The following is a 12,635-nucleotide window of genomic DNA, read 5'->3' as shown; positions in this document are numbered from 1 at the left end:
ATTTTTTATGCTAAAAGCCATAGTAAGGTTTCGTGATTTCATAAGTGTAAGCCATTTATCAATAATTATGTTAAATCAAGCAGTTGTGAGTATGGAATCATCTTTTTTTATTTGCAATAAATTTTAATCCACAACTTATATTATGATTTATTACAATATAATACTCTTGATACTTTTGTTTTGTTAAAATGTTTTTCATTAAGATGCTAAGTTTATAAGGAAGCATCAAATCCATATTTAGAATGTCATTAAGTTTGTGCAGGAATTTTGAATCTATAACTAGTGATAGGAGTATATATGTTTTTTTGAATTCCAACTGTAAATATGAAAAGTTTGTTACATGTTCTTATATCCTTCAATAAATGAAGCATTTGCTTCAAAATCATTTGCTTCATTTGCTTTGCATTCATTTTGATTGCATTTATTTTGATTGCATTCATTTGCAAGCACATTTGCTTCAATATCAATAGAACAACTTGAGTCATATGGATGTTTATTTAAACTGGAAAAAGTATAACTTTAAGTACAGCTAATGCTAAAAGATCTCCACATTGACTGTTTATTTGCACCTTTAAAAACAGAACTTTCACTATAATAGTATGTTGCAGTTTATTTTCATCTCATAGATATTCCTCTAAGCATGAAAACTAAAGTATGGTTAGCTTGGCCCTAAATTATGGTCTTAACCTTATAGTATAATGTTAAGGTAATCTAACAACTCCATAGTATGAGCTTGATATGTATCATAGTTACCACTTTCAGTTATTGACATTTCATCAAGAATTAAAACACATTCTTTTTCATGATTTTTTATTATATTCACATTAGTTTTCATAAACTTTACAAATATTTAACAAAAATTTAATAGCAAGTTCACTCACAGTTTTTTTTGTTGGCAAAAATATGGCGTCAAAACCCGTGAAAATCAAATATCCGATCAAAAACAATCACACGTATGTCGCCTCTCTGAGTATATAGGCTCTCTAGTTGCAGCAAGCATGATATTGTAAATAATAAAATAGTCTAAAACTACAATTGGAACTATCTAGTCTTTTTCTTATTTAATTAGTGATAAAATTAAAGGGTTAAAAAAATTGTTTAGGCACAATTTAAAAGTCAATAGTTACAACCATAATCCTTTATAAAAAAACTTTATTTAGTGATTTTTAATTTATCAAAAGAATGTTATGATTTGTAGAAAGAATGTAATTTGTTTGTAAAATTGTACAATTTCAATCCAATTATAAATTTTTAATAAATTGTTTAAATTGTCACTGTAAAGATTAAATCAATTTTTAATTGATTTTTGTTGATATTACTCGAGTTTTTTTTAAAAAAAGTGAGCTGTTCTGATTAAGGAAATTGTTTCCATTTAGGAAACTGGTTGCCTTGATCGGAACAAAATTGTGTCTCTATAAAACCGAGTTTGTTTTCAATAACAGTGCAATCAATTGAGTCAAATTATGAATAAAGTATAGTAGGGTCGTCTTTTTGTATTTGTCAAATCATAAATGTTTTCATAGTTAAACCATCTTTGCTTTAAAAATGTTTAATCCTGAGGTGTTTCAAATTCGGCAACTCTCCCCTACTACTAACATTTTATGTTATTTTTTATCTTATAAGAATTTAATGTTTTAAATGGTAACTATTCTTTTAATCTGCTTTTAACTTTATACCAGCATGTTTTAGCATTTCTTTTATTATAAATATAAATATAAATATACATAAAAATAGACTATAAATAGAAACTTATAAGCTATAAATAGAAACCAGTATGTTTCACTGTTTTATTAAAAATATAAAAGTTTCTTGACTGTAATGGTAGGGATGTGACTTTTTGGTAACTCCAGTTTTTAATATAAAAAACAGATGAACTTTGGTTTGAAAGTAACTAAAAAGTCATTGGTTTTATTTAATTTTTGAAAACGGTCAGCCACCACGACCCTTGATTACACGCTGGCTCCCGTATATCTGTGAATTTTTTTTTCTTCAAAAGTATATCAACCTGGGTCTAAAAAGAACCAGAATTTCATAGAGATTTCAGAAATAATAATGGTTTCAAATAAAAATGAATCGCTTAAATTTTATATACCAAAACAACAATTTTTAACTAAATATTGAAAAAATCGTAATCGTGGTAGGTGACTTTTTTAAAAAAAATAATAAAACCAATGACTTTTCAGTTACTTTCAAACCAAAATTCATCTGTTTTTTATATTGGAAACTGGAGATACCAAAAAGTCACATCCCTGCTGTAATGATCCCATTCACTTTAGGAATGTTGAAAATAATTGTCATAAGATCTTGAATAATTTTAATTGCTTAATTGCTTTAAAAATCTTATATTTTTATAAGAAACTAATTAGTTACTATTTTTATGAGGAATTAATTGGTTGATAACTATTTTAAGATTAAATTTTTTTCTTCTAATTTGTAGTCAGTTAAGTGTTTTTAAAAATATTTTTTGTTTTAACTTATTTTTAGTTTTTTATGCAAACTAAAAATTTTTATCTTTGTTGTTTGATATTTTTTAGATTAAGTTTTTATTACATAGATTGCATAACTTCAAATTTTTTTTAAAAATCCATACAATTTATTTTTTAGAAAATGGAAACTCATGTACAATTCATTCTATTAATGAAGTGGAATCTGGACCAGAATTTATTACAAAATTAATTTCTACAGGTGCTGTAAGAAAAAAAGTTGTAAGTCATGTTATAAATATAAATTTTGATATTTTATTCACTAATAATTTTTCACATTAAATGAATTGTTTTATATATATATATATATATATATATATATATATATATATATATATATATATATATATATATATATATATAAATAGTGTGGAATCATAGGCATTAAACATAAAGTTTATTATATATATTATTCAGTGATTTTTAAGCAAATCCCTCTTTTAGAAACACTGATTCACACATAGCATTATATTAAAATATAAAAATAAAAATTTCAGTTGTAAGTAAATCTTATTATTTCTCATTTGTTATAGTGAAAAAATTTTCCCAGTTCTTTATTTTACTCTTTGTCTTAGCTTTTTTTCATATAATTTTAATTACATCATTTTCTAACTTTAGTTAGACTTAAAGTTTTCTACAACTTGTTGTCTATACAACATGTCAGTCACTGTATTGTAAACTTGTTCGTCAAAGCATATAAGTCAGGCTATTAGTCTTTTTTACTATTATTTGTTTTTGGTCTTTCATTAGTCTAAGGAATCCTAAATTTAAGACCAAGAGTCTGTTTTTATCAGAAGATTTCCAGCTTTTCATAAATACAGATCAGAAAAATGATCAAGCCAATTATATATTTTTAACTTTAATTTCATAATATTTTTAAGCTACATTGGTATGGATTACTTAAAACTGCTAAATATACAGTACATAGGGGTTTAGTCTAAAGTTTATGTTAAAAAAAAGTATGTAAATAATATTTTGAATTCATGACATTTGTTCTCTCTTAACTTGATTTCAAACAACTTGAAACTGATTACACTGGTAGCCTGTTTGTTTTAACATGTTTTGAACCTAAATATTTCAAAAAAAAAAGTTTGGAATTATGTCCTTAGAAAGATCATGAGGTCATCTAATCTTCCAATACAAAATCCACAAGAGATATGAAACAATCAATTGCATAAACCCATTTCGCACCCACCAACTTTATGTAAGAAATTACCATTCCATTACTAAGCAGCTTATTAAATCGTGTTTACCAAGTATACTTTTTATTTCCCCACAAAACTATAAATAGTTAGAACAAATAAGTTTTCAAACAACAGAACAAGAAACAATAGTTTTCAAACAACAGAACAAGAAACAATAGTTTTAAAACAAGTTATACAACAGTATTAAACACAATCAGTTGGAAGATTATTACAATGCAACTTAATACTGCATTTCGTTTTTTTATAAAATTATAGGCTGGGTGAAAAAAAAAAAAAATGCTTTTACTCAGCGTTTTTAAAGTAATTGCTCAGCTTTATGTAAAAAGATTTTTTAGCAAACTCGTGCAAATTTTTATTCACAGAAAGCTAAGCAATTTACTCCAAAAACACTGAGTAGTTGCTCAGCTTTGCGTTTATAAAAGTTTGAGCAAAATTGATGAAGACCAATAACTGAATAATTGTTTTTTTTTTATTTACCTGGCCTTATAGTTGTAACCTTGTTTTATTATTATTATTATTATTATTATTATTATTATTATTATTATTATTATCACTATTATTATTAATGTAAAGAATTGCCATGTTATTGATGTTATTAATTTAAATATAGGAGATGTTTTAATGTAGGAGATTTTAAAATATTTTTGATTTTCTATTTTTTAATACTATAAATTGTCAAAGTTAGTTGTTGATAAAGCTTTAAAAAAAAAATTTTCTTTAGGGTTTCAAAATTTAAAGCTTTTTGGTTTTCTATTATTTTATTAAAAGTAGCAATTAATTTTTTTTTAGTTATCAGAAAAAGTTTTTAATAAATCTGTATTTTCCCCCTTTTCTTCTTCAAGCAACATTATATTGCAAAAAGCAAGGTAAACAACTTATTTTTTTTTGTTAGTAAATTTTATGTTATTCTTATTAATTATTTATTACTTAAATTAATAATTATCTTATATTTATAATTTCTACAATATATAATTTCAAAACTAGATACTTTTAGAAAATTTTAGCAGGGTTATAAATATGAGCAAGTCTATTATTCGTGTTTAAGTTAGATCTAATAACCTTTCTCAAAGATAAGGCAGAAGTATTTGTAAGCACGTTTCCTCTTTTTTTCTTCTTTTACATCAAATGACCACACTCTTCATGTCATCCCAAAGAAATAATTAAAATGTTGTTAGACATCCCAATCACCCTGACTTCACTTTCTAAAGTTATTTTTGTCTTATTCTGTTCCACAGCGTGTGGTCCAAGGAACATTTTATTTCTTCCAAAAATATTCTCCAATACTTTTTAAACTATTTAGTTTGGTTTAAAACTAAATAGTTTATATAGATAGTTACTATATTTATAATCTTGAAACTAAATTATATGTACTATATGCAAATTATAATTTTAAACTTAGTATATAACAATTATATTAATATTGTTGATATTCTTATATATGATTGATTATCATCTACCTCTTTTATTTGATTATCATTTACCTCATTTATCATTAAAACTAAAACTAAATTACCAATGATTTCTAATAGAAACCTTATATACAATATATTGTAAAGTTAGCATCTGCTAAGGTTGCCTTTACTTTGGTAGGTTTTCTTTATTGTGCTTACTATTCCCTTACTCTTGATTCCATTCTACAAATAACTTATTTGTTTTTTTATGGAACATTATTGTCATATTTTGGATGCTTCCAAAAATGTATATTTAATGTAGTTTGAGAAAAACATTGTGAAAAAAGAAGTTTTCTAACTGTTGAGCTTGAGCCTCTATTCCATTGTAAGGTTTCATTTCTTTCTTTTTTCTACTACCATAGTTGCAACTACAATGAGCTATAACCTCTCGTTCCAACAAACAAAACTCAATCCTACACGATTTACAATTCAGCCAATTAGTTTGATAATAAAAAAATAATAATTTAATCAAAAAAATTAACAAATTTATGAATAAATTTAAATTTATTTGCTTTGTGTGTTATTTTAGTTTGTATTGTTATAGTTTATTTTTTTATTTTTTAGTCCAAAGCCAGAGGATTTAAAAGTAAGTTTCAGTAATTTTATCACCATATATGTATATAAGTATATGTATTTATGCATGCGTGTATATATATATGTATATATGTATATATATATATATATATATATATATATATATATATATATATATATATATATATATACACACATACATATATATATACACATACATATATATATATACACACTAGGGATATGACTTTTTTGCAACCTACTAGGCCTGTATCGTAATTCAATGAACTTTTATGTAAAAAGAACGAATAGATGTTTCATTTTGACATATTTTGAAAAAAGGTCACCCCAAAACCAAAAAATCGAATTTTCAATAGGTACACTTTTGTACAGTAAATGAATATTAAAGGCTGAAGATGTTGTAAGAGTCATACTCCTGTTGTTATTTTATTTATTTATGCAACATGTACTGTGATATAACAAAAAACATTATGTGATATATAATTATACAAGTATTACAAAATTAACAGTATCAAAGCGTCTAGTACAACAATATACATAACTGTCTGTGTCTATAGGCCTACTGTGTTTAGTACATGGGTCACATGATGCTCACGTCTCATAAAGAGTCTAGCGCTTATTTCTTAGAATGAATCGAAGTTGCAGTTTGTCTTTCTTTCTGCAGGAAGCATACAGGTCTTGCATCACCTTGATTGCACGTTCAGCTATCTGATTACTTCGTGGTATGTCGATGACGGATGGCTCTTTCTTCCAGTGATTTTTGAATGACTGCAATGCCTTTTTGTAAGGCTTCAATACATCAGATAAATTCTTGAAGTCATTGTCATTGTACTTTTGACTACTAAACCAATGTTCTGCCCACTCATATGAAATGAACCTGCAAACCTTCTCCAAATTCTTTCTCGCTTCAGGCATAAGAATGAACGCCAGAATGGCGAGAATGGCTCTTGAGTTCCATCTGGCATTGCTCATATTAGGAATGTTCTGAAAGTGAATCAGAGGGAAGTTTCTTTGTTCTTCATAGAACCTAAACACTCTTGTTAAATGGTACAAAAACTTCATATCGTCTCTCCACCCTGATTTATCAAGAATTTCTACAGTTCCATTCACAAACTTATCCTTCAGTTCATCATACTTATTCAACAGTTCAGACACAAATGGGTATTCAATGTTTGGAGATTTGGTATCACCCCCAAGTTCTTCGTCCATCACCAGACGGAGAATCCTGTCTAGTACGTGATGCTGACAACCGATAAATTGTGGTATTGTGACACCCTTTAATTTAAACATACGTTGCAACTTCACAACAACTCCATTTCTCTTCCCAGTATTGACGTTTGTTGTATCAGTAATGATCATCTTAATTGAATTCCACAAATTGTATTCATCAATAAGTTTGGCAATTTTTTCAGCAACAGTTTCAGCTTTGCCATCTTTTAAACGCAGTGCATCAAGTTTCACGTCAGTTCTTTCATTCTGAAGTACAACTACCTGATATTCCTTATCATCTATTCGTTTGCCGTCAAAGTGTAAGGACCACTGTTCCATTTTAAGTTGTTGTATCATTTCTTTTTATAATTTACCTCCCTCTTTGAATATGGACTTGTAAGTTGCTGATTGACTTGGAGTTGGAATATCAATACCTTGTTGTGATAATACATTGCATATTTTAGCAGCTTTCTTTGTGGAAACTCCACTTGATGTAACCATACTTACAGCAAATTTACTTTTGTAGTGCTTTCTAGTTTTTTTCTGAGTGTCCTCATCATCGTCTTTATCACCGTCGTCGTCTTCATCATCTTCACTCTTACTTTTGCAGTTTTCAGATTCAGTACCACTGTCTGTGGTAGACAGGACTTGTGATGTGGAAGGTATTGCTGTTCCAGACTGGACTTTCCTTCTCTTGGAAGGGTGAATGGTTTCTTTACTTGCCACTTGTCCTGTTGAGTACCCCACCTGTCCTTTACTTTCTTTTTGTAGGTGGTATAGACGTTTATCTTCCGAGGATAACCACTGGCCATTCACTTTCGTGATGTCAAATAATGCATTGAGAACATCATATTTTCCACGCTTGACACATTCATCATAGACCTTCAGCACCTTCATAAGCTTTGCTCTTATCACTTGATCAGACACACGTGGAAAATTCAGTTTATTGTCCCACAATTTTGTAATTTCCTTAGAAATTTGGTCTATTCGTTCTTTTCTTCCTTTAACATATGCTCCGAGAAACTGGTATCTTCCTACGATCTGCAATTGAAGTGGTATTCTGGATTTTTCATCGAGTGAATGTTCTTCTACAGCCACGCTTCCTCTTCTTCTGTGTGACTCTTGAAATCTCACCAAATTTTTAGTCCAAGTCTTCTCGTTCTTTGTTACTGTGGTATGACTTTTCTTGTGAGACATCATATAATATTGTTACGACTTTACGGATAGCTGAGCGTAAATATCCGTTTAATAAAGTCGTTTAATTAATAAAATACTTTAACTGTATAGTAATCCAATTATAGTTCGATAATCCAGTCAATGTTGATAACAGTTCGATAATCCAGTCCGTATCCTAACGATAATGCTACAACTACTTATACTTCGTACACTTACAGCGTCTTTAGTTCGCTACAGTAGTTCCTTATTAGCTCAGTTACACGCAGAGTACTTCATAGAACTATTCACATTATCAACACTGAGCTCTGACAGCAGCTCGCTTATATAATTATTTAGAGCTTCCAGAATGTTCTACTAAGTTCTATAATCTTCTACAGTCTGTTACAGTCGTCTATATCACCGTGGTAACACAATGACGTCATCACATAACAATTCCAAGTATTTGCCGGCACACTGCCGTTTCGTTGCCATGGTAACGTGTGGCGTTATATTTATAAATTCATAACAAAATAATGAAATAAATAGAATTAAGCTGAGAATTAAGCTTAAGATTAAAACATCGGTCAAAAATGAATGTATAAAAATGGTAAATCAAATTTTTATTTTGGGGTGACCTTTTTTTGTTGCAGAAAGCTATTTGGGCCTTTTTTCATGATTTTAGGTAAAAGTTCATCGATTTATGATACAGGAAACATTTTATTTGAAAAAAAATTAAAAAGTCATATCCCTAATACACACACACACCTCAGAATTAGGGTTAACATTCAGCATTGCCGACCTAACTGCTGACCTTAAAATATTTGAGGTCGCAAAAAATTGCTGACCTCGTTTCTATATTTTATGGTAAGACCTTTGTATGAAACTTTTTTTGCCGACCTGATGCCGACCTTTAAAGGATTGAGGTCGGCAATAACTTGCCGACCTCATTTTTCCTAATTCCAAGGGTTGTGTAAATATATATATATATTTATATATATATATATATATATATATATATATATATATATATATATATATATATATATATATATATATATATATATATATATATTATATATATATATATATATATATGGCATGTTCCACCATGGAAAGTGTTTAATTAGTCAATTTTCAATATCTTTTTTTGTCAATTTTTAACAAATGAGTATTGATGTAGACACAAAATTTTATTAAAAGTATACTTTTAATATTAAAGTTAATTTATTCAAGTTGTTTAAATGGCTCTGTAAGTCATTGTACTTTCTAATGTCATATGATAAAAAATGCATCATTGTTAAATGTTACTTTCACTTTGAACTTAATTGCATAATCTAAATTAATTTACTCTGGAAATAGAGCTGACAACTTTATTTTTGGTCAAATGTTTATCTTTTTTTTTTGTAAAGAAAGTTTCAAGAAATTAACTAAAGAAATTTTACAACTTTCATGTAAGGTTAGTTAAAAAATACACAATAAAGATATATTTTTCCAAAAGTTTCCTAAAAAACTTAAATTATTTAAAATATATATCTGTGTTGATATTAAATTTTATGTTTTTGCATTTAACGTTTTGAATAAAAACACATTTTAATTTTGAATTGTGTAACACAAGTTAAAATTTTGCAATTTAACCTAAAAGTTTTAACAATTTTCAAAAAATGTTTTTATTTTCATGATGAAAAAGTAATATTTAAAATTTCATTAAGTAAAAATATGTTTTTGGTTTAATAACTTTCATAAATTTTTATGAAAAATTGCTAAGTAAAAGGGTAACTCATATTTTGTATGCTTTAAATAAATGAAATTTTAATTGCAGTTCTTTCCTTTAGTAATTTAAAAAATAAGATATTTTATTATGAATGCTTTTATATAACATTGTTTTTAAACAACAATTTCTAGCAATTAAACATTTTTTAAATATAAAATAAATGTTCATATTTTAAGGCAATTTAAATAAATGACACATTAAAACTACTGGCTGTTTAAATTTACAAAAATAGTATTTTAAATGGCGCTCTCTAGAAAACAAGAAAAACTGTTTTTTCCAGCTCTTAGAGTTGCATATCTAAAAAAACATTGAATTGAATATGAAGACATGCAAATATTTTTCCACTCCTTTAGCTATATATAATGCATGATAGTCACACTTGGTTTTACTGAGCTTACTAATGACCTAATATGGATTTGACTTCTTTTTTATCTGCCCTAAGCAATAAACTGATTTTATGTAAATTATTAGCTTTCCAATTTTTTTCATTGCAGAGATATGAGTTGATTTTAATGGAAATTTTCTATAATAATTGCGCATTAAATCTATAGTTTCAAAATATTACCTTTATTTTAATAAGTATGTCACTTCTAAATAATTTTTATAGTAAGTTTGGAATTTGAAACATAATTTTAAAAGTTTCAGTACAATTCACATTAGCGATTTGCAGAAAACTGACCTAAAAGTTGAAACTTTTTCTTACTTGTTTTTCTGCGTAACGTAAGTTAAAGAGTATATTTTTGATCCTAACTTTGCCTACATATGCCCTTAATGTGTTAGAGGTCAGCAAATTTTTGCTGACCTCGTTTCTATGTCTTATAGTAAGACCTTTGTATCTAATTTTTTTTTTTTGCTGACCTTATGCCAACATCTAAAAGATTGAGGCATTCATTTTTCATAATTTCGAGTGCTGATATATATATATATATAGAGAGAGAGAGAGAGAGAGAGAGAGAGAGAGAGAGAGAGAGGATGAGATTTTAAGTTTAATGAAAATATTTTTAGGTTATAGATGAGAAAACTAGAGATTTGCAAATGCAGCTTGAAAATGCAGAATCAGAAATAAAAACACTTAAATCAAGACTCAAAGAATTAGAGATAATACAAGGGAAGGTCACAATACAAGAAAAGAACTTACAAGAAATGCATTTATTAATGAAAACACCAGTTACATTTTGTTTACAAAAGTTATTTAAAAATGTTCAGAATTTGCGTAATAATAGAGCTAAATTTGCTTCAGGAGAGAATTTATTTCCTGCTCAAGTTCAAAAAATGGTTGATTTGATGTTAAATTCACATGAGAATATCAATCTTGGTCAGATGAGACATTATCAAAATGTCATTACGACCCAAAGTAACATAAAAGAACATAATTATCAAATATCTAATTGCACAAATAAAGAAAAGTTACAATCTTTAATAGAAGCTCGTGATAAAGCTATTAAAAAATTTGTTCATGAGATTAAAGTTTTTTTAAAACATGTAGCATTGCTACCAACAGCTGAGCGGTTGAGCAAGTTAAAATCTGTTCAATGCGAGCTCAATAATCAATATAAAAATATTTTAGAAAATAGACATATTGTTGAATCATTGGAACATGCAACATTAGAAAGTACTGTTGAAAAATTTGAAACCTCGACAATGCTTAAAAATGATAAACTAAATGCCCTGCAGTTAGCTGCTAATGAAAAAAGCAATAAATTCTATACAGCTCTGAGTGAATCACTGCGTGAATGTCATTGTGTAGTGAAGGATGTCAAAGGTGAAGTGGAAAACATTGACAATTGTATAAAGGAATACGAAGAGTCAATTTTTGAAGAGATTAATCAAATAACTGTAGGTTTCTTTCTATTTCTTTTCTTATTTTTAATTTTTTTTTATATTATTCTTTGAGTAAAAAGTAGTTTTATTAGATCAATTGATTATTGCATTTAAAGTTATATTTTATATTTTAGTTAAATTAAAAATTTTATTTTTAAGGGATTAGAAGAATTATATAATAATGAAAATGTCTTACGCGATGTAGTGATTGCATTAGAAAAATCCATATCATCTGAAATACTTGATATTCAAATCTTACAGTACTTATTTTTTTATTACATTTTTATTACTTATTTTTTATTACAGTTAGAAACATTGAGTTTTTTTGTTAGCAAACACCATGTTCACATTTAAAGGCAAAAATTAGTTTAAAATTTTTTCTTTGATAATTAATATATTTATATAGTTATAGTTATTGTTAGTTATTATATATTTGTAGAAAAATATTTCTTTTAAATAAGTTTTTTTTATCTTTATCACTATTTTTTTAGATCCAGTTTGATTGCAGACTATGAAAAAATGATGGTATAGTTATAGATAATTTTTTTTCTTAAACTTTAATTTTTATTACCTTTTTTTAATAAATGTGTAAAATTAGTAACTAGTAAATTAAATTAGTAATTAGTAAAATGTGTAAAATTAAGTTTTAAAATAATTATAATTATGTAATTAATTTTAGATTAATATTTCTTGTAGATTGTTTACAAAACTTTTGTACAGCATTTTTCTTTTTTCCTTGTGAATATTTTTGAATTAGTAATGTTCTATTTGATTATTATTCATTATGAGATCTTGTTTTGATTTAATATGTCTAATGTCATGATTACCATTCTCTAATGTTAATCACAGCATTAAATGCACACTGATGATATCATATTGAAATAGGGAACTGCTGGGAAATCAGTACATACATAGACTGAGTATCTAAGTAGAACATACAGGGGAGTGTCCCTAAATTGACTAATAGTTTAGCTTGTGACAGCAA

At 27.0% G+C, this 12,635-nt stretch overlaps 1 protein-coding gene across 1 annotated transcript in view; it reads left to right on the top strand.

Moving 5' to 3' along the window:
• Positions 1–12,635, top strand: part of LOC100213304 (serine/threonine-protein kinase 31) — a 95,355-nt gene that overhangs the window by 69,152 nt on the left and 13,568 nt on the right. The window contains exons 12-17 of the mRNA XM_065798109.1: positions 2,605–2,705; positions 4,478–4,554; positions 5,704–5,725; positions 10,835–11,665; positions 11,810–11,910; positions 12,142–12,175. Of these exons, the coding sequence (XP_065654181.1) occupies positions 2,605–2,705; positions 4,478–4,554; positions 5,704–5,725; positions 10,835–11,665; positions 11,810–11,910; positions 12,142–12,175 (1,166 nt within the window). The remainder of the gene's footprint in view (positions 1–2,604; positions 2,706–4,477; positions 4,555–5,703; positions 5,726–10,834; positions 11,666–11,809; positions 11,911–12,141; positions 12,176–12,635) is intronic.

The sequence above is a fragment of the Hydra vulgaris genome, chromosome 05, assembly GCF_038396675.1.
Source record: "Hydra vulgaris chromosome 05, alternate assembly HydraT2T_AEP".
NCBI classification, from domain to species: Eukaryota; Metazoa; Cnidaria; class Hydrozoa; order Anthoathecata; family Hydridae; genus Hydra; species Hydra vulgaris.
Note: the sequence above shows the minus strand (reverse complement) of the source record. Positions and strands in the feature narration are given on the sequence as shown.